Genomic DNA, 27,847 nt, shown 5'->3' with positions numbered 1-27,847 from the left:
CCCCAGGAAATTATGACCAGATCTGAAATAGCTGAAAAAATGTTCTCTTCAGAAAAGATAATGTGATTGGGACCCGAAGTGGGTCCAGTGTGAGTGGGAAGTTCATTCAGGTGATGGGGAAAGCCTGTCTCATTGACAGCTTCGCTATGATACATGTTTTACTGTGCTGGAGATCTGTGTGTGCAAATGAAGATTCAGGTGTGGGAGGGTCTGATGCCCTCATAAAGCCATCTTTAAAACTGTCTCCTAAAGTCGGCTTAGTTGCCACTCAGTTGCCTGAATTTGGAAATAATCTGAGGCGTCTTAATGGTGTGTATACGGGCGCCTGCCCTAGCTGGCAGCCACAGGCGTGTGGACTTGTGGTCTCAGTTTTCTCCAGGGAAAGAGAATCTGCAGCTGGCTGTGGCGGCACATTCCTGGCAATTGAATCTCCGTGAGTTCAAGGCCAGCCTGGTCTACATAGTTCCAGGACAGCCAGAGAAAACCAAAAAAAAAAAGAAAGAAGGAAAAGAAAAGGAATCTTGACCACTCCTTCCCTCTCGCCCTCCAGACAACAGGCTCTCCGGAATGCCAGTGCAGCAGTGGCCATCTTCTGTAGTGATGGTTTATTTCATTTTTATACTGAAGTGACAGTATCGGAACATGAGCATGCTCATATGTTTAATCTCGCCCCCTTTGTTGGTGCACACACAGCTCCTGATTGTAAACACCACCATGCATTGCACGTCATGGAGTCTGAGCTCGGGAAACGTGTACGCAAAGAGAGATGGGTGCACCCAAAGACTCGCAGGCCACAGGTACATGTGTTGCTGCTAATTCTGCTGTGACCCTGGCCCCGTGACTCTCCTACAGCACTTTATCCCAGCCCCTGAGCGCAGCGTTTCCTGTGAGCCTGGGGGTTACACAGACATCTAACTATATACCATGCATCAGTATGTAATTAACCAGCCCTCAACCATATTTTACACCTTGTTTTGTTAAATTATGTTCATAATGTATGATTGAAAGTTTCTATTCTAATGTTTTTTAAATATAGAATGTTCTAGACTTGAAAGGCACTTGAATGTAGTGTGATGAAAATGTGAATGCTTTGCTACTTTCATGACCAAAGATACCAGGCTAGTGGACATTTAGTGTGGTAATGAAAAGGAGGGTAGGGTCTTAGCTGGGTGTGGTGGCACATGCCTGTATTCCAAGCACTCAGGGAGGCAGAGGCAGGTGGATCTCTATGAATCTGAGGCTAGCCTGGTCTACAGGGCAAGTCCAGGACAGCCAAGGCTACACAGAGAAACCCTGTCTTGAAAAACCAAAAAAAATGGAGGGGGGGTCTTATATGGCTTCTCGATGGAGGACTTCTGGCCTTGTGAATTAGAAGAACTTGGGGTAATTGAAAAAACATGAAAATATGACGAGGAGGCGCATTCAACCATAACTAGATGATTTCACCACAAAACAAACCTTTTTCTTTCAAATGCCTACTTTCTGAGTTTATTTCCTGCATAGTTGTTTCAAAGGGGTTGGTAGAGATCTATTTCTGAAGTTGTGCCTCTTGAAACTGTGTTCTGTGGAGTGAACATTGGGAAGGTGCTCAGGGTTGCAGAGCTGGTGGAGAGAGGTGCTGCTTCGGCACTTCCCAGGGTGGCTAGTTGACGGTGGGTTCCTTCTTTCCGTGTCAGCACAGGGGTGGGTCCCATCCACCGCTTCCCTGTGTTTGTCCACCTTCTAACCCTCATTCTTAACCAGGAGCTGCCCTTGCTGGGGAGGGGGTGTGCTTCAGGGTCTCGCTGTGTAGCCCAGGTTGCAGGTGTGCACCACCATGGCCCACTCGACATTAGTATTTCATGCCCTCCCTCAGCCCACACGCCTGCAGTGGACTCTTTCTGCTCACAGCCAGCAGGAGCTACACAGTGAGCAGGGTGGGAGTTGATGGCCGGGGAAATGGGCTTCTGACGCCACCTCAGCAGTGTTTCCAAAAACAGGAAAGACAGATGATGCTGCCTCTGGCTCAGCTCCAGGCTGAAACGAACACTTCCCTTTCTTTCCATCCAGAGAAAGTGGAGTTTCACCTTAACCTCCTTAGAAGTGGTTTTGCAAGGGGGGGGGGGGGGGTGTCTGTTGTATGTAATGATAATGGTGCCAGGTCCTAATGTCGAGTGCCCTGAGTTGAGTATTTCTCGCGGTCCTTCTTAGCCCCAGCATGTGTCCTACACTGTCACTGCACATCACACGGACTGGGAGGTCCACCCAGGACCACCATGCAGTCCCATCACCTCCCTCCCCACCTGCCTCCAGCCTCCAGACAACACGGGGAGAGCCCATGTGCTCGGCTCAGTTTCTGTTGAGGACCCTGTGGGATGGGCCTGCCTATTGAGAGGTCTGAGGAGAAGGCTCCAGCTTTGTGTTCAAGACTTCCTGTTGTACACTCCACATTAGATTCCAATGATGCATGAAGTTTGCTTGAGACATTTTTCATAATTTGAATTAGGTTAATATCTACCTTTCAGGGTAGTTACTATATTTCAATAAGAAATAGATGGGAATTATCTGACTAGGAGATGGTAGGTGCTTTTCCTGAGTTTTTTGTTTTGTTTCTTGGGTGTGGTTGTGTTTTTTCTGTCCAGTGGAGGGTGTGTAGACTATTATAATGTCAAGATTAAGCTTAAAGTGTACCTGCAGAGTTGATTTGTAGACCCTCTTTTTGAAGGCTTGGGGCCACCACCCTGGCTGCACACGACTGAAGCGGAGAGAGATCATGCTAGGTTTTGTCTCACTTGATACTTGTGTCTTCGCATGATTGACAGCATGTGGTAAGCAATACAAAACACCAAGCCTTACATCTGTCAGAAAGAAGTTGAATATATAAAATCTGAGCCTATAGGTGGCAAAACTAGATTTTTTTTTTTAAAGGAAGTGTATGTTATAGGACAGGAACTCTACTGTATTAAAGAAGCCTCTTTAGATCTAGGAAAAATATTCATTTCTTTGGGAAGAAAATTTGGAGGTTAAAAATATATTCTTTATTTAAAACGGTTAAATTATAGTTTGGGAGAAATTTCTTTGAATATAGAACACAGCAACTTAAAGGACTTTTGTTTGAAAATTGTATTTTGTGCCTTAATATTTTTTTTTTTTTAATAAATTGCTTCTGACATTTGGAGATTGTTTTCTGGGATTATCTGTTAGTGCTACCTCATGAAAATCTGTAGGAAATTCAAACTCAGGAGATGGCAGGACATGGAATTCTTTAAAAGGGAGATACAACTAAAAGTCGGAGAATGTTCAGTCTCCACTGTGATAGAGCAGAACAAAAAGGGAAAGTATTTAGACACCTGTGTGTATTTATGAGTACTCATGCATGTGTGTGCACTTGTCAGATCGGTCAGCTCTCGGAGATAAAATGAAAGTATCATTTATGGTGACACCATTGACTTGGTCTTTGTGAAAAGTCCAGCAATGTTTAAAACCGTTGAAAATGCCAATTCTCTTGATGTGTTCAAAGATCTCTCAAATACAGAGCAAGGTTTCTGCACACTGAAACTAGACACAATCTGGTGTCAGCACCAGGCAAGAATAGTGAGTGAACTGTGCCTTGTCCGTGGAAGGTCGCTGCTTTTGCATTCAAGTGAAGAGTTTGTGGTAACAGGAAGGTCCACATGAAGCATGAACAAGGGCACACGCACAGACTTCTGCCTGTGGGGAGCAGAGCGCAGGACTGAGCAGCATTCAGTGGCCCCGTAGCTTGTGCTGCCATTGTGTTCAGCTACCATGTTACCTCACACCAGGCTTCCAGCCCTTCAGAAAGTTGCAGTCAAAAGTTACCATGGGCTGGAAAGATGGCTCAGCACTTGCAGAGGATCTGGGTTTTTCCTAGCACCTATGTGGCAGCTCACAGCTGTCTGTAACTAATCCTGAGGGATCAGATGCCTTCCTTTGGCCTTAGAACACTATACACCATGTGCATACAATGCACATACAAGCAAGCAAAACACTCCTACACATAAAATACATAAATCTAAAAAAATCACATTTTAAAAAGGTATCTGAGCCAAGCATAGTGGCACATGCCTCTTTAATCTCGGCACTTGGGAGGCAGAGGCAGATGCATCACTGAGGTCAAGGCCGGCCTGGTCAACAGAGGGAGTTCCAGGACAACCAGGGCTACACAAAGAAACCCTGTCTCAAAAAAAATATATGTGTGTGTGTGTGTGTGTGTGTGTGTGTGTGTGTGTGTGTGTGTGTAAAAACCAGTCACTGGCTCACCTCTGTGGTCACAGCACTCTGAGAGGCAGGGCTGGTGAATATGAGTTTGAAGCCAGCCTAGTCTACAAAGCAAGTCCAAGACTACACAGAGAAACCTTGTCTGGAAAAAACAAAACCCTACCACTGACCAGCATGACAAGATATCCTCAGAGGTGCAATAGTGGGACTTCTGTCGGGGTAACCAAGGTAAAAGCCACACTTGGACGTAAGGGACTCAAAGGAGTTCATACCTGATACTGTGAGCCCAGCCAACCTCATTTGCGGTCATTGACCCTAGAGGAGAACCTACTACCACCACTTTCCAAAACCAATATAATTTCATTTTTTGTTTTAAGCTTTACTTTATGTTTTGCTTGCATGTATATCTATGAAGACCATGTCTGATGTTCACAGAGACAGAAGCATCAGATTCCCTGGAACTGGAGTTACAGATGGGTATCTGGCATGTGGATGCTGGGGATTGAACCCAGGTCCTCCGGGACAGTGTTTCTAACCACTTAGCCATCTCTTTAGCCCCGGTATAATTTCTAGCTTCATTCTAAGTACTAATCCTTATACCAACAGACAAGTGTAGTTTTTGCCCTTCATCAAAGAAGCCTCTTTTTGCAGTAACAGAGACCATTTCAGAAATCCACAGCTGGCCAAAGTTCAGGAAATGGGTGATTAAAGAAAAAAAAAAAAAGGTGCCCAGCCTTAACTGGTTACAGCTACAGCACAAACCCTACATCTAAAACTGAGAGTATTGCCAGAGAGGGTACAGAAGGATTGTAAAAACCAGAGGACCAGGACATTTGCTATAGTGTCTCCTGTAGAAACTATGTCCATGAAATCTCAACAATCTGATCGCTTAAACAAGACCTTCACAATAACACTGCCAGTTGCCAGGTTGATCTGGCTGGGGAACCTCACAAGACTCCACCAACAGGGAAAGAACTATAGGCAGCTGATGGCTGCCGAGGGGAGGACAATCAGTCTTCACCAAGGATGGGCTTCCTGATAGGTGCTCCAGCCCCAAGCGGTCAGCCTTAAACACATGTACAGGCAAGTGGCGCTAAATGGACCCAGAAGGTTATATGCATGTGTGTGTGTGTAAATGTACATGAAAGTAATAATTAAAGAAGAGGTCGTGACTTTGAAAAGGAGCGGGCACACAGCAGGAGTTGGAGGGGGAGAGGGTGGGACAGAAAGTATGTAAGTACAGTGTCATGTGGGATTCTCAAAGTTAATAATGTTAGTCTGCTTAACAAGATACAGAATGCGGGGTGATCAGGAAAGAAAATGATAAAAATGTCTGAAACCTTTCTGCGGTGATTGAATGAGAATGGTCCCCAACAACTCATGTTTGAACCAGTTGGTGGAACTGTTTGGGAGGGATCAGAAGATGTGGCCTTGTTGGAGGATGATCACTGGGGTGGACTTGGAAGTTTCAAACAACTCAGGCCATTCCCAGTACCCTCTCTGCCTGGCTTTGGCCATGGTGTTTTATCACAGCAATAGCAATAGAAGAGTAACCAAGACATTACCCTTAAAAAGGGAAAAAAAAAAAAAAAAAAAAAAAAAAGCTTTCAACTTGTTAAAAACTTTGGAAATCAACTAGTGTTATAACAACCCAAAAATACTACAGAAAAGTAGCTGTCAGCAAGAAGAGAAAGCAGGTGGGAGTTGGGCTTCCCCAGGGCCCTTGCTTTGCCTCAAGCTCAACAGAAGCCTTGAAAATACCAGACATTGTTCCCAAATACCACTGCATAGAACGGAGTTAGAGGTAGGTCTGTCAAAGCTCCATTCCCAAAGATTGTTATCACATGTGTTGTGATGTCACTTGTCCCTTGTCCAAATAGTGTAGGACCAACAGTATTCAAACTTCTGGGGGTCTTCTTTGTTTGTTCTCAGGTATTGAAATATCTACATATACAGAATGAAGGCTCTTGGTGATAAAGCTGAAATCTCAGCAGAGAATTCCTGTTCCATGTTCCCCTTACATGCATGGCCTGAGGTCAGTAGGTACAGTGCACCTGTATTTCAACTGTCACCCAGGTCCCGAGAAGAAAATGCTGCTGGGGTCATCTTGGCACTCAAAAAGTTTTGGGCTTGGGTACATTGTGGGCATTTTGAGGGTGCAAATTCTCAATCTGCATTACACTCAGCTGGCCATATCCTAGAGAAGCAGTTCTCAGCCTTCCTAACGCTGCGACCCTTTAACACAGTTCCTCATGCTGTGGTGACCCCAGCCGTAAAGTTGTTTTCATTGCTGTAAGTTTGCTACTGCTATAAATGGTAAGTATTTTTCGGATACAGGGGTTTGCCACAGGTTGAACATTACCTAGACAATGACCAGAAAGGCTTGCCTCATCCCACCTGACTCAGGGCCTTCCCAGTGCTAAATCCTCTTTCCAGCTGATGTTCCTTTCAGGGGTTCACAGGTGCCTTGGTTTTGGGATGACGACTATAATATGAAGACCCTTGGGTTGTAAATTTACTTCTGAAATGAAAATATCCCTTTCATTATCTTGGGCACAGTGGCAAGACACAGGTTGGGGAGCACCCCTCCCCCACTCATTGCACCTGGAGAATATTGTAATGAGAAGAGTGGGAGCTGGAGAGATGGCTAGGCTCTGAGTCAAAATAATGAGAAGAGCGAGGATTTGGGTTTGTTTGTGGTTGTTTTTTTTTTAAACCTCTGCTAATCAGGCTTCAATTTGTTATAACAAATGCCTGACAGAAACAGTTTAAAGGGGAAAGGATTTATTTTGGTTCATGGTTTCAGAAGTTTTAGTGGAAGGTCAGGCGGATCCAAAGCTTTTGGCCTGATGGCAGACACAACATCCTGGCAGTGGGCTGTGTGCAGACGCGACTCACAGTGGCCCAGAGGCAGGGAGAGACAACGCAAAAGGCTGAGTGAGAGATGCGTCTTTGCCAGGGTATTTCCCCAAAGACCCACTGACTCCGACCGCTTTCCTTAGACCCACCAGGTCCCAACAGTCCTTTCATGGCCGACCTTGAAGTCAACCTGGAGTTGGGCAGACGCCACATGCTCTAACGGCCTCTGAATCTGCCCTCAGAGGCACACCCAGAGAGTTTTCCTAACCACCTCGGTGTCTCTCAATCCAACCGAACTGACCACTAAGATTAGACACCTCAAGATCTGACCCTTAAAGAGCATCCCTGAGAGTGCTGTTCAGGCTTTTAACCCTAGTTCCATTGAGTACCAAAGTCTCGTCCCCACACCTCCCAGTCCACACTTCTGCCATTTTGAATTTCTTCCTTCCGTGGTCTCTCTGGATGCTGCTTCCTGCGGGACCACTGTTAGGGACAAGGACTCAGAGGTTGGTACTGGCTTGTCCTTGTCGCTGCTTAGCTGACTGTCCATGCCTGCAAGGCCTGCAGGTCCGCACCGACGGCCCCCGGGGTAACAGTCCTCGTGTCAGCCCTGTGCAGTGGGGAGGGGCTGTACATCCATAAGCCGATGTCAGCTGTCTTGGCAGGGCGCCTTTCACGTCCTCCTCCTTCAACGGCTTGAATATTGGTTAGATTTTGAATTCACTTTACATTTTGTTCACTTGTTTATTGGGTGTGTGAAGGGTGTGTGTGTGTGTGTGTGTGTGTGTGTGTGTGTGCGCGCGTTATTTTTATTTCTTTGAGAATTTTGTACAGTGTATCTTGATCACATTCATTCCTCTCCCCAACTTCTCCCAGTTCCACCCCTTCTCCCACCACTCCTTGCCTTACCCGTCTCATTTCAAACTCTCTAACACTTCCTGTCTCCTCCTCCTCCAGCCACTACCTCGAAGCAGATGTCTCGATCCTCTGACTCTTACGTTCTTTCCCTTTCCTCTTCTGTAATGTTCCCTGAGCCTTGGGAGTTGTGTCGTAAAGTCTTGAGTGGGGACAGACAGCCCACAGTCAGGTGATCTTTGCAATCTGACAGACTGTAACCTTCTGTGATGGTCTCCACTGCTGCAAAAAAAAAGAAGCTTCTTTGATGAGGGTGAGAGAGAGAATTATCTGTGGGTGTGAGGAAGAGTGTTTGGAATGCAGTTAGGAATTACACTGGGTTAGGAAGCTGGTGATAGTAGGTTCTCCTCAGATTCCAAGGCCTCTGCAAATGCAGGTAGTTAGCTAGTTTACAGCAGGGGTTCCCTCCGATTGAACCAGGCTTAAGTCCAATTAGACAGCTCTGCTTGCCCCCAGATAGAAGTGCCACTATTGTACCTTTCACAATATCTTTCTGTGCTGATAATCATTGTGGTTTGTTGACTTCGGTTATTTTTCTTTCCTATTGGCATGCATGGCTCCATCCAATGCTATGAGAGCTAGTCCCCATGGAGGAGGCTTCCAGGTCAGGTCCAGCTCCATTTTTTTTTAAGTTCTGTGTCCACATATGAGGTATCTTCAGCAATAGTGTCTTTTTCTGGAAGGTACCAAGAACACTGGCAATAGCCTATATTCTTTTGGGAGTCTCTTGGACTCTTCTGACCAATAGCTCAAAAGGAAGTGTCCTGTGTCTGGCATTGGGAATTTTGTTAGATAGTCTGTGATTGGGGGGGGGAGGCGAGGGAGTATTATTACCCCAAGTTGTAACTTCAATTAAACTATATATTATATAACTTTACATAAACATAAAATAATTTCCTTGTTAAAGTTATTTTTATAAAACTGTGCTTGTTTCTCTCTTAATCTGGCTATCACGCAAGAAATTGAGACTTTTTTACTTGTTTAATAATAAGCTTCACAACACAATAACTGAGCAGTTATTACTCTATTCTTAACCCTCTAAGCTAATATGGTTTTCTCCTAGCATACATCTCAGAGATACTTGCACTTTGTAGCTTTCCTGATCCAGCTCCTTCTAGGGATGTCTCCTAGACCTCTGCCCATGGCTGAATCCCCTGCTTCCTCAATTCCTCTTCCCCTGGCTGGCAGGAAGTCCAGCCCTATTCTCTCCCCTGCTCACCAATTGTCTGTGAGCTGCTTTATTGGCATTATCAGGGGACAGTTGGGAAGCAGTGTTTACACAACATCAAGACAGGAGATGGCCAAAACAAGGATTGCAACCAGATATGGAGGGTACAGAAATCAGCATTTGCATTACACAATAACCTTATCACTACTTTTTCTAAAGTTTCTTCAAACATTCTTAGTGTTACTTATCCTAACTCCTTCATCATGTCTGACTCTTTATTATTTCAGATGTCTTATTGACTCTGATAAGCTTTAATTTTCATGTAAACGAGGAAAGAGAGGCTTGAAAAGGGTTGGAGAGCCACATATTCTTACTGGAACCCACTCAGGTGGAGTTTGGCTCGGGCATGTCTGACTCAAAAGAACTACATCATCTACTGACTAAGCCACAGGCATTCGGACTTCCTCATGGGATGGCATTTTCGGGTTTTCAAAGCCTTCCTCCCCTTGGCAGATACTGAGTGATGTTTGGTCTGTAATTATGACACAATGAAGTCTAGTGGTTTTTGTTTTTTAAACAAGCATTTGTCTTGTAATATTGAAAATGGTCTTCAGGGCATGGCCAGCAGCTTCTTCTGTCTGTCATGATGCTGTGCACAGGCAGACAAGGTCCTCAATGTTCTACACAACTGCACAGCTTGCTGACCGAATCTCTGGATATGTGTCAGCATAACATAGCACCTGGCTGGGGGCCAGGCCCGGAGTTGGCACTTGATAAATATTTGTATAAGGAAGGAATTGGATGAAGTCATGGTTCTCCTGCTGAGTGATCCCCTCCCCCCTCCTGCCTTGTTACCCCATGTCAGACTAACATGCAGCCTTTGTTCCTGAGACCTTCAGAGCAGCTTCTTAGAGGCTGATGACGTTTAGAGCCACAGACAGATGCAGAGCTGTGACTGTGCCGACAGAAAGACTGGGTCACAGAAGGATCGGGAGTGAGGCAATGTGATGCGGACACCCTCAGGGACCATGAGCCCTGGAATCACTGTTTTCCACTGTATACTGCCAGCAGCCAGTCTTCAACATAGATTTCTATAACGAATCTTTTTCTCTTAGCCAGGAGTGGTGGGGCTTCTGTAACTGTAGCCTGAGCTACCTAGTAAGAGCCTATCAGACAAACAAACAGAATTTTAAATGCCAAGAAGATGGTTCATTGAGTAAAATGCTTACTTTGGAAGCATGAGGACCTGAGTTTGAACCCCAGAACCCAGTATAAAAAGCCAGGCCATGATGGGGCACAATTCTAATCCCACTATTGGAGAAGCAGAGACAGGAGGATTTGGGGGTCCAATCAGCCCAGCCTGTTTGGCAAACTCCTATGAGAAATCCTGTCTCCAAAGAAAAAAGTGTACAGTACAGCAAGAATGACCCAAGAGACTGTCTCTGATCTACACAGAGAGAATAGTAATACACATTAAAGTCCAACATCCCTCTTCTTTCCTGGCAGTCTTGCTTTCCCCTCCCAAGGGCTGGTATTCTAGGTGTGTGCTTCCACACCTGGCTTATGCAGTGCTGGGGATCCAGGTCAAGTCCTCACTGATGTTAACCGCGTCACTCATTCTACCAACTGTGCCACATCCTCAGACCCTAAAGATTCAGTGAAAAATTATATTTGTCCCTGTCCCTAGAGGCATTGCAGCTGTGGCTGCTGTGTCACGCGTGGGTCAGTAGGTGGCGGAGAGGAGAGAGGGTGGCCTCTCTCCTGAGGACGCTGAGGAGTGTCGGGCCTCAGTGTTCTGACTTGTCTGTGAACATCTGAATGATTAGTAGCCTAATAGTCACTGAAAAAAAAAAAAAAAAAAAACGAGCCTGCTATGACCACCAGTCCTGTGCCAGGCAGGCCTAGATAGGCTTCCAGGATGGGGAGCAAGCCAGAGACTGAAAGAGCCCTGCCTGGGACCGTGGGCTCCACGCAGGAGTGAGCCCGAGGGAGGTGACCACTAACTAGACTGATGCCACAGCACCTAGACAGGGAGCTAGCCTGAGATGACCACCGGTCCAGCGTCTTGCAGGCCTGCAGGAGCAGACCATGCCTGAGATGACCCCTGCCCAGCGCCACAGTGCATGAGCAAGGCACAGCACTCCTGAGACCTTCCCTGAGACGACCCCAGACACAGAGACTCGGGCATCACTAAGAGGAACAAGCAAGTGGTGGAGAAATGGAAGAAAGAGAAACAGAAGGATGTAGGCACAATGATGAGAGGCAAAACTGGAGACTTGAAGGTAGTGAGGAACAGCCTGATGTGAGTACTTGGTGATGCCACCTGGGACCATGGTGGGGTCCTGTCCTGTGCTGTCACCAGGGGCCATCTCTGAGTCCATGGACCAGCAGCAGCAGGGGTCTGTTACCATCAAAGGCCAGGCATCAATGTTCGTGGTCTGGGCTACTCTCTGGGGACAGGTTGATGGTTGGTGACTGTGTAGAATTGGTCCCACTCCTCACCTGGGCATCTTGGGAGAGCTGGCCCCGAAGGCATGAGAGTAGGAGAGTTGACCCTGCCTATAGGCAGCCCTAGGACTTGGGAGAGTGCCTTCCCATGCCCTGTACATTGCAGGGAGTTGCCGGTGAGCTGGCCTTGCCACTTGCCTCCAAAGAAATACCCTACTTCCCACTTGCCCCTCACCATCTAAGGCAGATGGGAGACCTGGCCCTGGGGTCGTGAGAGCAGGAGAATTGGCCCTGCCCCTCACTAGCTGCAGCACTCAGGAGAGCAAGCCCTGCACCTGGCCTGGCTCTAGATGTGGGGGTTGCAGAGGAGCTGGCCTGAGGTGTGAGTGCAGGAGAGCTGAACCCTGCCTCTTGTCTGCTGTGTGGTGGCATCATCCCCTCCCCTTTGCCCTCAACACCTGCAGCAGGTGGGATAGCTGGCCCCAAGGGAGTGAGCATGGGAGAGCTGGCCCTGCCTCTTGTCTGCTGGGCATGGCGTGGACGTGGACAAGAGAGAGATGCCCTTCTCCCATCCCACAGAAGCTGGCCTTGAGGGCCTGAGAGCAGGAGAGCCAGTGGCTGGCCAGCTGAGATACATCTCAGGCCCAGGTCCGGGGCTTTGAATTGACTCCCCTCAACATCCACTCCATCTAACGAACTACTGGAGTGTATGAAGGGGCTGGTTCTACAGATCCAAAGCTGCAGGATGGCCATGACACAGGGCAACAACAGGATATCTAAGAAGAGTCCCAGTGAAGATCCAATATTGATAGAGCAGCAGAAGCCAGAGGCCTCAAACCAGGGCAATAACTCATTGCTGTAAACATTTGCAAGCAAAGAAGTGTGGACAAAATGGTATAGCGTGAGACACACTGTGACACACTACAGCTTCCACACAAGGTTGTTTTTCTCCTTTTGCTCTGTTGAGGGGTAGATTGCTAGGGTGGAGGGTGGGTACAAGGACAGGGAGAGATGAGTGAGACAGGGCTGCATGATGTGAAATTCACAAAGAACCAATACAAATTTTTTAAAAAAATTAAGAACCAATAAAAAGATTTAAAAATTATATTCATTTATGTGCTCTCTCACACACAAGGGCATTCATGCGGAGGCCAGGGAACAGCCTGGGGAGTTTGGTTCTGTCCTGTTTGGGACTGTATGGATTCATAGACTCCCACTCAGGTAATCAGTGCTGGTGGCAAGAGCCTTTATCTGCTGAGCCATCTCATTGGCTCCAAATTGATTCTCTTTAGATGTCCTGACCACCACCAAACCAGCCTGTCAATTCCTCGGATGTTCTCTTGAAAACAATCGAGAGGAAACAAAGGGAGCAAAATAGCTGACAAGCCCATTTTCTTAGGTCAGAGGTAAGTCCTAACTACAGAGCTTATTTTCAGAGCCATCTGCTTTTCAGATTTATTTTTATTTTATGTGTACGAGTGCTCAGCCTGCACATATGTGTGTGTGCCACAGGCATGCCAGGCACCCACAAAGGCCAAAAATGGATGTTGAATCCCCTGGATCTGCAGGGAGGGATGAGCTGCCGTGTGGGCACTGGGAACCGAACTCATGTCCTCCGCAAGAGCAGCGACTGCTCTAAACCACTGAGCGCCACTCCGGCTTCTGGCCACTTTTGAGATAGCCTTGGCACGTTCTACCTGTGGGGTAACTGCTTTGGTTACTGCAGATCAGGATGGACAAGGGCCCAGAGAGAAGGGCAGCCAGACCTCAGAAAATGGATTCAGATGAACCCCGAGCACCCAGCGGGAGTCAGCCATAGGACAAAGGTCACAAATGGAAATGAGCAAATGGGGACAGCAAGAAGACAAAAAAAAATTCGTTGACTTTTAGGAGTATTAGGAAAGCAAAACAACAATAAACCCAAAGGCATCTGTGCCACTGTGAGTGAAACTGCTGGAGTCCTGAGATTCCTCAACATGAATTGAGGATTAAGTCAAGATGAATGTCCTGGAATGCCCTTCTGAGAAGAGACATTTAGACTGGAATCTGCGTCCCCAGGCAGATCACCAGTCCTTCAGTCACCTGCCTCATTATTATGGCTGAATACTTGACAAAAGGCCGACGAAAGAGGAAGGGTTTCTTTGGGCTCATGGGTTGTGTCCAGCATGGTGGAGAGGGCTGCAGTTCATCTGGCTTCCTTTCCTGGCCCCCCATGCCTCAGTCCAGGCCCCCAGCCCAGGGGATGGGGCCATCCACATTCAAAGCAGGTCTCCTGTCCTGATTAAACCGCTCTGGGAACACCCTCTTTGACCTGCCTAGAGGTGTGTCTCCCAAGTGATTTCAAGCCCAGCCAAGCTGACCACGAAGACTGACCACCACATTGTTCCGCTCTCCTCCTCTGTGAATTCTGGCCCGTCTCAGCTTTCTGACTCCGAGGAAAAGGTAAAAGGAGAGAACGGAGGGTTTGCTCACATCTGGCCAGCCTCTGGAGTCCACTGTATAACCAGAACTGGCTAAGAGTACTTGGAAGTTGCCATGTAAATACGGGGTAGATTAAAACTCAAAATAAATAGCTACTCCAAGCAGAATGAAGCCTTTCATTCACAGGAGACAAGCTCAGCCAGGAACTGGGTGGCTCTCTCATAGCCAGAAGGCACATTGGAGACAGACACAGAAACCCACCATCTCTCCTGACTACCCTGGCTCGGCTGCCCTTCTTCTCTGTCTACCTGGACAGGGACAAGCAGTGTTCTGACCAGAAGCACGCGGATGTGGACCTTGCTCCACTGCAGGGCGCCGGAGGAAACAGCTCAGTGGGATTTGCTGGGTAGCCAACGCTTGGGTGGCCCACGGGCCTCATGCCCAGGGCCCCATGCCCAGTGCCCCATGCTCCACGCTTTCCAGGGAACTGGCTGTGGTCACATTTCGAACTCTCTCCTCAGTGTGATGTGGGAGATGTGGCCTTAGGCTATTTCTGAACTAGGTCACTATAGCGTCATTACAAAACAGGCCTCACGCTGCAAGGTGGCGGTACATACCTTTAATCCCATCGCTTGGTAGGCAGAAGTAGGGGCCTCTCTGAATTCAAGGTCAGCCAGGGCCACACAGAGAAACCCTGTTTTGAAACCTGCACCGTCCCCCACCCCGAAAAACAGGATCCTCAGAGATCTCCCCTGTCTGTTCCTACAAGTGAGGATGAAGTAAGCCTTCATCAGATACCAAATTTGCCAGTAGTTACCTTGATCTCGACCTTCTAGCGTCCAGCATCTCGAGGCACATATTCGTATTGTTTTTACACTATCTAGCCTATATAGCAGCCCGAACAGGCCGAGAGGACCCCAGCTTGCCTTCCGATCTCCACTGAAAGCAGCTCCAGGTCAGGGGCTGTGGGCTTCAGAACCTTTCCATACAGTAGCGTGAGCTTCACCAAATGTCCTTCCAGAGAGAACTAGATCACCTTTTCCAAGAGTAGAGGTCTAAGACATCTGGTCTACCCATAGCCTGGGTTCGGGGCCACAGCTCTGAGCCTGTCCACCCTAGGGCTGTTACCTAAGCAGGCCTTAGAGAGGTTCTGTAACTGGTAGCTACTCGAAACCCTTGTGAAAAAGACACAGCGACAGAAGGGAGGCTGGAGATTCTTAGTCACGCGAGCATGTGCCCTCTCAAAACCCTAGGAAGCATTAGTTTCAAAACTGGCGGAGTTGTCCAATGGGTGACTTAGTCTAAGTTGAAGCACCCCTCAAACTTCCCACTTACAGCCGGTTTTCACGGGGAAATATTTCTGCAACCCCAGGAATTTAGGCACGTCAATGAGTGTACAGAACTAACACGTACTGGTAACAGATCATAAATTTATTTAAAAGTAATTCTTTGGTATAAATATAATACATAGTACAAAGTGGGAGAAAACTTTGTATGTACAGAAAAAAAACCCACTTCATTTCATAACATAAATAGTCTGAGAGCTGAGTCCTAGGTGTTTCTGTGGTGCCCAGGGATATCTGACCAGCAGCAGTCATAGCGACCAAGGACACCTTGGATCCATTCATTTTCATTTTGAATTAATTTTTTGTGTCTCGTGCTTTTACCATGTGCTAAATTCAGTAACTCAGCTCCCATTTCTCAGCCCACAGTTTAAGAAGGTGTGGTCTAACCTGGGCCAAGTTCATGAAGCCCATCTTCCCGCCACGCTAGCCTTGTCCGCTGCTGTCCAGAAGGAAGGTGTGCTTATGAGGGACAGACCTGAGTTTGGCTCACCAATCAGCCACGTGTGGCTGGCAGAAGCCTGAGTCCGCTCCGGCGGGCAGTGGGGACGGCGGGCAGCGGGGCAGCCCAGGGTGGGCACTGTCCACCCTTGGTGGCGAGGCGTCGCGCCCTGCCTCCTCCCGGAGCGGCGGCGGCTTGGGCGCGCTCCCAGGCGCATTCCAGGCTCGGCAGGCAGCCCCTCCTCTCCCGGCCTCCGCCACGGGGCTGGCGCCTCCCCGCGTCGCCGCCGGGACGGTCTCGTGCAGGCGGCTGCGGACTCCGGGGGCCTCGGGAGCTGCAAGGGACCGGCGCAACGCGGGGGACCCCGGGCCGGCCGGCGAACAGCGACTTGCCTTCCCCAGCGGCCAGGCTGTGCAGGGCAAGATGGGGCCGGGCTCGGAGCGCGCGCTCGTCCTCCTCCTGCTGCTCGTCGCCTGCCCCGGAGCGCGGGCTTCCCAGGTCAGTGTCCCCGCAGCCCGTCTTCCCGAGCGCCCAAGCCGGGGCGTGCCACGTTCCACGCCTGCGCTGGAGCCGAGGCTTGGAGCACAGTCTCGGGCTGGGCTTTGGTGGTTGGAGAGAGGAGCGGGTCCCCCCGTCTGTCATCGCAGGAGACCCGGGAGGACCTGGGCGGCTGCAGCCCAGCGGGAGGAGGCGGCTCCGCATGGGAAGCGCCCGCAGGGGACAGCCGCCCTGGGACGTTGAGACGTTGGTCTTCTGTGGGTCGCCGTGAGAACACCTGGCCAGGCAGTTCTGTAAACCCAGCCTTTACATTTCCAGCTGAAATAGTCCCGCCGCCACCACGTCTTAGCCCTTCTCAGAACTGAGCAGTGGCGTGGAGGATCCTCAGGTGGTCGGTCCTCTCCTGAGACCTTGGAGCTGCAATTACCTTTTCTTGCAGACCCATACGGGCTGCGGCGTTTTTCTCTTTTCTTCCTTTTTTTCTTTTTTCGTCATTTATGAGTCCGAATCCCACTGGACTAATTTACCTGACTAGATTTTTTTTTTTTTTTACACTAACCATTGGAAGCTGATTTTTAAAATTAAGAATGTAAATACAAATTCATTTCGGGGACTGTATAATCGCCAGGTTCAGGGTCAGCTTCTATCCTACGTATTCCTACAGCCAGGGAGAGGCCCTTCACCTCTGTGAGAGTCCAGGCGGAGCAGTAGCCCGCCAGCGTCTCCAACCGTGCCTGCGGCAGCGTAAACAGCTCCAGGCTGTGTGGGGAAGCTGGGTGCCTGCTGAGCGTCAAGATCCTTGCTGGGCTTTAGGCCTTCTGGAAGGCACTGTGGTCTCTTTTTAGACTCTCCCCTCCTGATCCTTGTCCACACTCCATGTCCTGGGGCTAAATGGCTGTGCACAGGCAAGCTTGCCCGGGGTTACTAAGACACCCCTACTCTCCCCCGGGGGTGCAGCAAGGATTTCCAAGCCTGGAGAATTTGGTTGAGGTCAGACCTGCTCATGTTAGCGCAGAAGGTAGAGTGGGCGTCACAGGAAGTTGCTCAACGGCCGAATGGCAAGGTCCCAGGCTGGGGCTGCAGTGAACCCACCCACACGAGCAATGGGATCTCCCCAGTTTGGCAGATTTCAAAGCCAAACTAAACCTTCACCCTATGCCCGATGCCAGAATCACAGAGGATACATCTCCACCGGGCTCCTCCATGCCAGGCTGGGAAGGGGCAGGGCGTGCGCAGAGGAGAGGCGCTGTTCCGGAGACTAATAGCCTCCTGATTCTGAATGAGCATCTGTCACAGGCGGTTACATGGGAAATGGGAAGATTAGGGTACTGAATGAAGCTGGGGCAGAGGCAACCCTGAGCTTGCCTCAGCTTCAACGTCTTTCTGAGAGCCAATCCCTGTCCTGTCCTGACCAGTTTTTCTTAGCCCCTTACTGCTCAATGCAGACAGCCTTCTTTATCTGCAAAACACCTGTTGCAGGTGAAACCAAAGGGGGCACAAAGGATCGGCCATAGAAGTTTGTTTCAAAGTCCTAGTTAAACTGACCTTCACCCAAAGAGAATGGCTCCGTCTCCCCTGTCTTTGCTCCAGGCTGGGAAGGCAGAGGAATGAGCCACGTGGAAACATCAGTGTTACCCGGCTCCTTCTCATCTTCCAGACCTCTGCTCTGATAAGCACATCTTCCCAGAGGCTTCCTGGTCCCCTGCCCTACAGAGATTTCCTCTCTGCATCTGTTTTCCTGTGGTGGTCCCCACAGGGCAGATCATCATTGGCCAGGGTCAGGCAGTCTCTGGGCAGATCTTGGCCATGCATGACCTGACCCAAAGGACTTCTAAAAGTCCTGATGCCATCCTTACCCCCACAGGCTCTGGTTTGGTTGGTCCAGGTTGTGCCTCAGGTAGGGCTATTTTTATAGCCCTCCCTAGTGATCCTTACAGAGGAGATACCTGAGACCCAGAGCAATTTCAGCCCCCAGAGCCACCGCGTGGAGTCAGTTACAGCCCAGGGGAGGTCTGGGGTCGTTGGAATTCTCAGTGTGTGTGACACAGTGTGCTGGAGACCACCCGACAGCATGAACCCCAAGGCTCTCAGATCCTGTGGTGAGACCTGCTGGCAAGCAGGAAGGATGGGACTTCTTACCCACAAACACTGTCCAGTGCAGGAACGGACACATTTTATCAGTTCACCTATAGAACACCATCCATGGTGTCATTTCTAGAGTTTTGGCTATCATGAGCAGACAGAGCATCACAGGTCAGGGAGGAGAGCTGGCCAGCTGCTAAAAGCATTTGCCACACAAAGCTGATGACCTGAGTTTGAGCTCCAGAACACACATGAGCTACACACTCACACACACACACACACACACATTTTTAAAGGAGTCACAAAGATTTTTGTGTAATATAAATTTTCTTTGACTCAGTATGAATGTGTAGAGGCAGGGTTGCTAAATCAAATGGAAGATGTGTGCAAGAAACTTTCAAACTCTATGTTATAGCCGCTGTGTCCCACCAGCTATCTGTGAAGGAGTCAGCTCCTCTGCTCCCTTGCCGGGACTAGCATTACTAGGGTTTTCACCCCAAATCATTCCGATAGCTGCCTAGTGGGATCTCTGCATAATTTGCGTTTCTGTCTCCCTAACGACTGGCGAATGGTGTGGGATGTTTTCTTGGGTGCTAGTTGCTGTTTAAGTGCTCATTCAAGCCATCTCCCTTTTGGTTCTGTTTGTGAGATGGAAGTCATGTCCAGTTGGTGGGCTCAAGTGTCCTTCTCACCTCAGCACCCCCAGTAGCCTGGGCTATGGTCAAGAGCGGCCTTGCCCACCTTGCCTGGATTTAAAATGGATTGTCCTCATTCTTGTTCAGTTTGGAGCTCTCCTTTACAGATTCTAAAAACAAGTGAGCTAAAAATATTTTCTCAGTGCGTAGCTTCCTTGAACTGTTTTTTTTTTTCTTTTTCTTTCAAAGATGAGGTCTTGTGTAGCCCAGGCTGGCTCCTAAGGTTAGACCTGACCTCCTAACCCTGACTGTCTCCACCTCCCACACGCTGAGATCAGATGTGCACAACCACACCCGCTGAGTGTCTTTGGTGGACCAAAGTTTAATAAAGACATATTTATTGGCCAGAATTTTAGTAATCAAATTTAAGAACCTTTGGTCTAATCCCAGAGCCAAAGCATTTCTCTCCTGTTTTCATCTAAAATGTTCATAGCTTTGCCATTTTGAGCTTTTCTTAATAGCATGGGATTTAAATATAGATACTCAATTCTTCCCATAGTGTCTATAAAAATGCCACTAAGTTATCATTGAGTTGCCTAGGCAACAGTCAAAAGCCAAACCTTTCATGAACATAGGATTATGCATGCATCAATAGTATACTATCTTTTTCAAAAATTTGTTTATTCACTTCCTGTTTGTGCATGTGTGTGTGCTCATGTGTATGCTACTAGAAATTTATTAATGGAGAAAGTGAGTTTTTCACCTTTATTATCACCTTTCTTTCTTTCTTTCTTTCTTTCTTTCTTTCTTTCTTTCTTTCTTTCTTTCTTTCTATCTATCTTTTGTTTGTTTTTGAGACAGTGTTTCCCTTTGTAGCTTTGGCTGTCCTGGACTCCCTTTGTAGAGGAGGCTAGCCTTGACCTCACAGCGATCCACCTGCCTCTACCTCCCTGAGTGCTGGGATTACAGGCATGTAAATTGTGGCCAAATTGTTTTGATTATTCTAGTTTCCTTGTTTTTTTCATTAACAGTTTGTGGTGAGGGTCAATGGTGGGTCAGCGGGTAGAGGCACTGGATACCAAGCCTGACAACGTGAGTTTGATTTCTGGTACCCAGACTGGGGAAGGCGGGAACTGACTCCTAAAAACTGGCTTCTGATCTCAGCCGCACATGCGTGGCATCTGTGTGCAAATGTGCACGCACATGCACACAGAGTGTGTAAATAAACACAACAAAATCTTTAAAATGTTTAGAATGAGCTCTTCTTTATACATAAAAAATCCTACTGCAATTTTGATTGCTGTTGTGTTATATTTATAGATCAATTATGGGGCAAAGAGCCTTCCGACGTGTGAATAAAGTATGTCTTCCCATTTGCTTAGATAGTACTTGATTTTTTTTTTTAACCATCAGTGTTTTTTAGTTTATCAGAAACTTGCTTTTTTTAGAATTGGGTCTAATTATTCTAATTTGGGCTCATTTAAAATGCTTTTAATCGGGTTGGAGAGATGGCTCAGTGGGTAAAGAACTTGCTCACAAGTGCGATGACAGAAATTCAGATCCTGAGTCCACAGAAGTGCCAGGCAGGTGGGGCGGCCTTCTGGTGGTCCCCGCACACGGGAGGCAGTTTGACATTTATGTCTAGAACTCCCAGAGCAAGCTCACAGGACAGAGAACGTTTGAAAGCATTGCTGTCCCCACCACCTCTCCAGGAGGCCACTCCCTATGTCTAAAAGGCTGTGTCTCCAGCGGTGGGCATTTGTTCCATGGATCACCACAGGGCCGGGTAGTCTATTGTGATCAACCTCCTGTCTTGTCTAACCTTCGGAGTTTTCTGGCATGTTTTCTCCCTCAGCTGAGTCTGTCATGGACGTTGCCGTGATGACTTTGTATTGATCTTTCCTATAAGCCATTCACCCAGGATCTCTCTTTGGAGGCTCTCTGCATTGGTTTGATAGGGACCTGCCTGCTGACCTAGGGACTTGAGGACAAGGCCTCTCTGCTCTCATGAACATTTTGAGGTCCTGAGCATGGTCTGCCTTGGTTCACCGAGTCAAGATATCTATGATACCACTTCCTTCACTATCTGGGCACTGCCTCGGCCCGATGTGCTTGCTTGAACCTGCCCGTTGGTCATTTGCCCCATTGATCACGTCATTGCCAACACACACATTTTAAACTTATGAGATGGGGTTTTTGTGGCCCATTCTGGTCTCAAACTTGTAAGTCTTCTACCTCAGACTAATACATGCTGAGACTGTGATCTGGAAGTGTAAAGGGGCAGCTTGTACAGCCCCAGGGCTCTGGGGACAATGGCAGACATTCTGAGTGGATAAAACTTTTATATCTTTTCACATTCTCTCCCACAACCTTTTATGCTCTCAGTAACTCTTAGGACTTAAAATAAAATAAAATAAAAACACGACACCTAAAATAATAAATAAAATAAGTATAGGATCTTGTTATCTTGGCAGGCCAGTACCTCATTATGTAGACCAGGCAAGCCCCTAACTAAAAGCAATCCTCCTGCCTCTGCTTCCTGAGTACTGGGATTATAAGTATGCACAACTGCATATACTTTTTTGAGGGAAGAAAGGATGGAGGGAAGGAAGGATGAAGGGAGAGAAAAATATTTGTTGTAGAGAAGTACAGTCATTTACAATGTAGTGTAAAAATCTATTAATGTGCTGGTGTCACCTGACTGTGCCAGTATCACCCTGGAGCATCTATCCCTAACTTCATGAAAAGGATGCACATTGCTGACTACGGCCTGGGAGCCTAGCTAGCTGGCAGGACAGGCACCATCACAAAAGGCAGCAGGGCCCAGGTGGGATAGACTCCCTGTGTTTGGCCCAGGTCTCGTCCTGCTCAGCTTTTTCCTGGCTGTACCTGGGGCATCTGTCTGCCCTTTGTGACCCAGTTTCCTTCTCGGAATAGTGACGACAACAGATGTTTGAATCTCTCGGGACAATACAAGGAGAAAATGCATAGAAGAAAAGACATATGGTATGCCTTTAGCACATGTCACAGAGAGCAGGACGGACTGGCTCCTGCTGTCTGCCACACAGCTTGCTGAGTGGTGAGAGAGAAACAGGAAAAGTCACTGTCACTGTTTCCATGACTGTTTGAGAAAACAGAAGGAAGGTTTTGGTTTGAATATAAAATCGCCAACAGCCAGCAGGGGACATACTAAAACTGCAGGCTGTGTTTGTGGCTCTGTGGTAGACACTTGTCTCCAGGGTGTAGATTCCATCTCTGGTACCACACACACGATATATACCAGGGCTGGAGACTTGGCTCAGTGTTAAGACCACCGGCTGCTCTTGCAGAGGACCTGGGTTCAGTTCCCAGCATCCATATGGTGGCTCCCAACCATCTGTAACTCCAGTTCCAACTCCCTCCTCTGGCCTCCGCAGACACTGCATGCTTTTTGGTGTACAACATACATACTGGCAAATGCCTACACACATCAAATAAATCTTAACAAAAAAATATGATGTATCAAATATGTATGTTGTGTCTTACATATTAATTACATCCTAGTATATTAATTATGGGGGCCAAGTTTATTTTCTGTTGCCTCTGCTTCTCTGGGGAGCCCTGACTAATGCAGGGACCGTGGGCAGTGCCTAGGGTGACGCCTTGAACTTTCTCTGCTCTTGCCTGTGCGTGCTCAGAGCAGGAGTTACAGCCCTTGACTGGATCTGAAAGTAAAGCTCTAGAGAAAAGCACATGCACGAATTTCGCCATGACTTAATGCCGAGGGCCTCGAGCCTTGGCTCAGCAAGCCCGAGTTGGCAAGTCCACTCTGTCCTCTCTGAGACCTAAAGGCATCAAAACATCTGTGTTTCCGCTGAGAATATGCTGACTTGACACATAGCTGTGGCCGAGGAGGGAGCAGCAGGCAAGGCAGGCCCTCCCAGTCGGAGGGGTCATCTGTGGCCCCTCAAGGCTGTATGGGCAAGGTGACTGTGGAGGTTGTTACCACGCTAAGACGAGTCAGCACCGTGAAGGGGTCCCCTCAGCTGGGTAAAGCAAAGCGTCAAGGACCGTCCACAACTCACCCAACATGCCCTGCCTGTGGGAGTCTTGACAGCAGGCTTGGGATCTTGACTTCATTGAGCCCAACAGCAAGGAGGCCTGGAGGGGGTGGGAAGGGCTAGGCCCACAGAGTTCTGGGGTGAGGACAGGTTATCTTGGAGTGACGCACCATCCTTAGCTGTGGCCCTCGCTCCACTGGTGGGATCTTCGTGTGTATAAAGTGTATCTGTCTCTCTTGCTTGGTTCTCAAAGAAAGGGGAACACGACAAGCTCTGAGGGGCTTTGAGGAGATGTGAGAGAGACAACTACGAAAGGGTGACAACTACAAGGACTTCCCTGAGGAGGATGGGAGAGATGGAGTGTCTGTGTGTGTGTGTCATACTGTAGGGTACAGATGCATATCACCTGGGTGCTAGGTAAGCCGCCTCTACTCTCATCACTCTCTAGAACCTCTGGCTCCTACGCCCAGCTCTTAGCACTGACGTCATGTTCCAGAGCCATCTATGCCTGGGAATGCTGATGATAGGACCCCGCTCCTTGCTGAAGGCTGCAACCCTCTCGGCCCTGAGTCTGAGTTTGAACCAGGCGAAGTGCTGTCTCTTTTGAGAGTGGCGGAGCAAGAATGAGAAACGCCAAGCCAGGTGTGGCGCCCCACACCTTTAACCCCAGCACTCGGGAGGCAGAGGCAGGGCTATCCAGAGAAATCCTGACCCAAAAGAGAAAGACAGAAAAAAAAAGAAAGAAAGAAAGAAAAGAAAAGATAGCTTCTGGTCTTTTTACTCTCTCAGAAATGGAAAAATTTCCCTGACCATCTTGGTTTTACCTTAGATGTTATTAAAATAACTAGTTAAGTTTCCTACAGCTTCTTGTCAATGTCATAAGCTAGATGTGTAGCCTGAGATTTTTGCATTGTTTTGGTTTTTCTTTTTGTTTCTGTGGCGATCGAACTAATGACCTAGCATTTGCTAGTTAAGAGCTGGACCACCATCCTGCCCTTCCAGCCTGAATAGTCGGGGACAGATACGTAAATCAACCGAGGGGATTCTCTTCAAGATAAAGATTAAAAACAAACAAAAAAACGAGGCACTGAGGGTCCCGTGAGAAGCCTGTGGAATCAGGTCCAGACAGAGCTGGTTCCTTTACCCTTCCTGGGGTGTGGGGGCCTCCTGCAGCCCTGACCGAGGTTGCCCTATGCCTAGTCACAGCCTTGCTGAATTTTCCCTTCAGAACGGGAGGTCTGTTGCAGAAGGTTGAGGGACGCCTTGGCTCACCTTGCACAGCTGGAGTCTGGGATCTTCCCGTGAGGCCTGGCCCGTCAGCCTTTTGCGGTCTCGCAGGCTTGCCTCGTGCTTTCGGCAGCTCCTCAAGCTACCTCAGCAAAGGTTGTACTTGAGAAGAAGGAAATGCTCTATTCTCATGCCTCAGGTACTTATGCTATGAGCAGGGATGCAGAAGAGATGGAGGCTAAAACAAAACAAAAACCCCCTCCAGGCTAAAACAAAAACAGAAACAAAAAAAAAAAAAAAAGTCCACAGAAGAATGGAAGTGAAGTTGAGATCCAGAATTAGACATGTTGTGTCCACTGATGTGAAAGTAACATGACACCCAACAGAAGGAAGAACTGACAATAGAGTCTCATGGTGATATTGAAGGTGCGCATTCGTGGTGATCTAGCCTGGCTAGATCATGTGGGGGTCTGGCTCATAAAGTAACATGGAGTAGGAGGTTAACACTGGTGTCTCTGTTTGGATTAGTTTTGTGTTTTGAATTGTTTTTCAAGTTGGATGCTCTCTCTGATCAAGTAAGATGATAAATACTGTCTCAGTTTGAAAATGGGGACCATCTGGGCATGACCCACTCCTCCCCACAAGCCAGACCTCTTGGGCACTTGCACAGGTTGAACAGGGGTTCCAGTCTCATTGCCCCAGTGTCGGGTGGGCTTAGTTCTGCACTGGGGCAGCAGATTCCGAGCCTGGCTCCCACCAGCTCCACGCCCAGCACTTGGGGATCAGAGACCTGCCCAGTTAGCGGCAGCTGCAGTGAGGAGCCCGAGACTTCCCCAGGAAGGCATTCGTTTGCTCAACTCCTGCCCCTCATCTGGCAGGGTAGCTTGCCAAGAGCACTCCCTGAGACAGGTCAGACAGGGGTGGGTCGGAGAAAGCCTTCCAGCCTTCCTCATCCTCAACAAACCTTTCAGTTGGCTCCATTTTCCCATCTGTGTCAACGCAGCCTGAGGCTGCTAGGTGGGTCTCACCCCAGTGACAGCTGGAGGGATAAAGCTTCTGGTATCCGTTTTCCTTAGGGGCAGCATAGAGGTTAGAGAAACCTGCTGCCCAATGGCCACATGGGCCTTCCCCCCCCCTCACATGTACACTCTCCTCCTGTCTTACTTCCTGGAGCCCTGGGGCTCCACTGCAGGCTCCCATGTGTTTGCCCTTCCCAACAAGGCCTTTGGCATTGCCAGCTCTTCTAATACTGAGCCCTTGGGTCTCCCTTGGCCCAGGAAGCTCTCTCCCAGGTGTCATGAGCTGACATCTGTGAGATGAGGGTTACCTCCTAAGGCTAACACTTCCTGTTTCCTTCGTCAGATCTCCAACTTTTTAGGAGTTAAAAAACCCACGCCAGGGGTGTCAATTCCTGGTGCAAATGCCTCAAGGAGACCCCACCATATAAAGTTATGTGAGAACAGATGAGGCTTCGCCTTGCAGGTCGGAAGTCACAGGTGCCCAGATTCTACCACTCCCAGCCTACAGGATTTTGGTCAACCCACTTGCCTTTCCGCTTCTGTGTGACATGGGGACTAAAAAAAAATAATCCTAATAATGAGCACAAATAGAGGCTGCCTTCTCCACACATGGCTGCCAGCCAAAGCAGTGTCTGAGAAGAGAATCGTGTCTTTGTAAGCGGAATCACGTCCCAAATGGAATGGACACAAGCCACAAAGACATCCGTCTTCTTTCTAGCACGGGAAGATAGGCGTGGGAGCTCAGGTCTGGATGGACTGGCCATGCAAAGCTAGGCAGGTAAGAACCGGTCATCACCGGGTTCCCGGGACTTCGTGTGGAAGGATGGCCAACAGCAGTGGAGGAAGTAGAAAAAACAAACTCCTCTTTCCAGAAGTGGCCTTTCGGGCTCTGCCTCCTCAGGCCTCGGTTATGGTGGAGGCCAAGGAACCCCTGTGGGATAGCACGTTCCAGGGGCAGCTGGGAACTCGATTTTGTCAAAAGGATCCATTGAATCTAGCCCATGAGTCATGCGTTTGGTGAAAACTCTGAGGTGCGGCGGCCTGGCAGTCTCTCTGGGAGAGTGGCCCGTTGTGGCCACAGCAGCTCTACTGAGAGGCTGGACACTGCCCAGGCTGCGGGGGCCACATACCTCAGCTGCCCAACTGCCACACTGGCTTTTACACAATCCTTTTAATTATAAAGCTTATACGTGGGGCTGGAGATACGGGTAAAGATCACAGCACAAACATGAGGGCTTGAGTTCAGGCTTCCCGCAGCCTCGTAAGAAGCTAACGAGTCTGTAAGCTCAAAGCTGGGTAGACCGGAGAGTCCCTGGAGCTTGCTGGCCAGCTGGTGTACTGGAATCAGTGAGCTCTAGGGTCACTGAGAGAGCAACTGAGGAAGACCTAAATATCAACATACAGCCCCTTGCGCACACACAGCCACAGGCATGAACATATTCACACAGCACACGAGTTCCAAGGGCAACTGGGAACTCATATTTGTCAAGTGTCCATTGAATCTAGTCCACAAGTCATGCTTTTATTGGAAACTCCAAGGTGCTGAGGCCCCTGGAAAATGGATGTCTTTTGCAGCTTGTGTCAATACCATTTAGGACATGATTCCACTTACAAATACACACACTACAATACACACAACTGATACTCAGTGAAAAAAAGAAAAAACAAACGATGATCCATACTCCTAAAACATGCATCATCACAAAGTTGATGTATTGCTTTTCCTCTCTTGCAAGAACAACAATCCAGGTCAGTCAGATTATGCTTCGGGACACACAGTTCCCAAGTGAATGAGAATGACCTTAGCACAGAATCAGCTACCCAAAGTTAAGGTCCTCTTTCCTTGCTGGATATTCCTTCGCCTTGCTCCACCCCACTCTCCTCTTCCCAGCTCTTTTCTCCTTAAGATTTCTTCTATTTCAACTATCTGTAGATGTGTGTAAGGGATGTGTATGTTTGTGCATGTGTGTGTTTGTATGCAATTGTGTACACACAACTGGGAATGGGGGGTGACCAGTATGGGAATGTGTAAGGGCAGATGACCTCAGAATCTGGAAGATCCCCCGGAGTTCCCAAGCAGTTGCAAGCTGCTCCTTATGGGTGCTGGAAATTAAATTCGGGTCCTCTGTGAGAGAAGAAAGCACTCTTAGCCACTGAGTCATCCCTCTGGTGTCCTGACTCTTAAAAGCAATAGAGACGGAAAGGAACCCTTGCAATGTTTATCATCCAGCATGACGTTTATGTTACTTTAAGTCAGACACTCTTTGTCAATGTTGAGTACAATTCCCTTTTCCTTTTTTTTTTAAGGCTATTAAAAACAGTCAAAACTGAAAATTGACTGCACTGAACACTTCTTTATTCCAGTTTCCCTTTATTTGACTTGTTACATTTTTAAAAGTGTAGGAACCCCACCAGACCTCGCTGCCTGCCACTGTTCTTTTGTTTTTCAAAGTGTCTGATGGAGAAAGAAAGGAAAATTTCACCCCGGCCGGAATTCAGAGGCTTAACTTAGAGTCGGGAGGAATGTGTGTG

The 27,847-nt window shown here is 48.3% G+C and overlaps 2 protein-coding genes and 1 pseudogene across 3 annotated transcripts in view; all 3 read left to right on the top strand.

Moving 5' to 3' along the window:
• The window catches only part of Tmem87b (transmembrane protein 87B), a 36,241-nt gene extending 33,084 nt beyond the window's left edge, over positions 1-3,157 (top strand). For both annotated transcript variants that reach the window (XM_055615234.1, XM_055615151.1), the window contains one exon: positions 7-3,157. In XM_055615234.1, coding sequence (XP_055471209.1) covers positions 7-66 — 60 coding nt within the window. In that variant the 3' untranslated portion in view covers positions 67-3,157. The remainder of the gene's footprint in view (positions 1-6) is intronic.
• A 7,679-nt stretch (positions 3,158-10,836) lies between these two features.
• Positions 10,837-10,998, top strand: LOC129675624 (small nucleolar RNA SNORA17; annotated as a pseudogene).
• A 5,134-nt stretch (positions 10,999-16,132) lies between these two features.
• Fbln7 (fibulin 7) overlaps positions 16,133-27,847 on the top strand; it is a 31,767-nt gene continuing 20,052 nt past the window's right edge. Inside the window, exon 1 of the mRNA XM_055614927.1 lies at positions 16,133-16,312. Within this exon, the coding sequence (XP_055470902.1) occupies positions 16,238-16,312 (75 nt within the window). The 5' untranslated portion in view covers positions 16,133-16,237. The remainder of the gene's footprint in view (positions 16,313-27,847) is intronic.

The sequence above is a fragment of the Psammomys obesus genome, unplaced genomic scaffold, assembly GCF_907164565.1.
Source record: "Psammomys obesus unplaced genomic scaffold, mPsaObe1.curated_primary_1811, whole genome shotgun sequence".
Taxonomy (NCBI): Eukaryota; Metazoa; Chordata; class Mammalia; order Rodentia; family Muridae; genus Psammomys; species Psammomys obesus.
The sequence above is the reverse complement of the archived record's forward strand: the minus strand, read 5'-3'. Positions and strand labels throughout refer to the sequence as shown.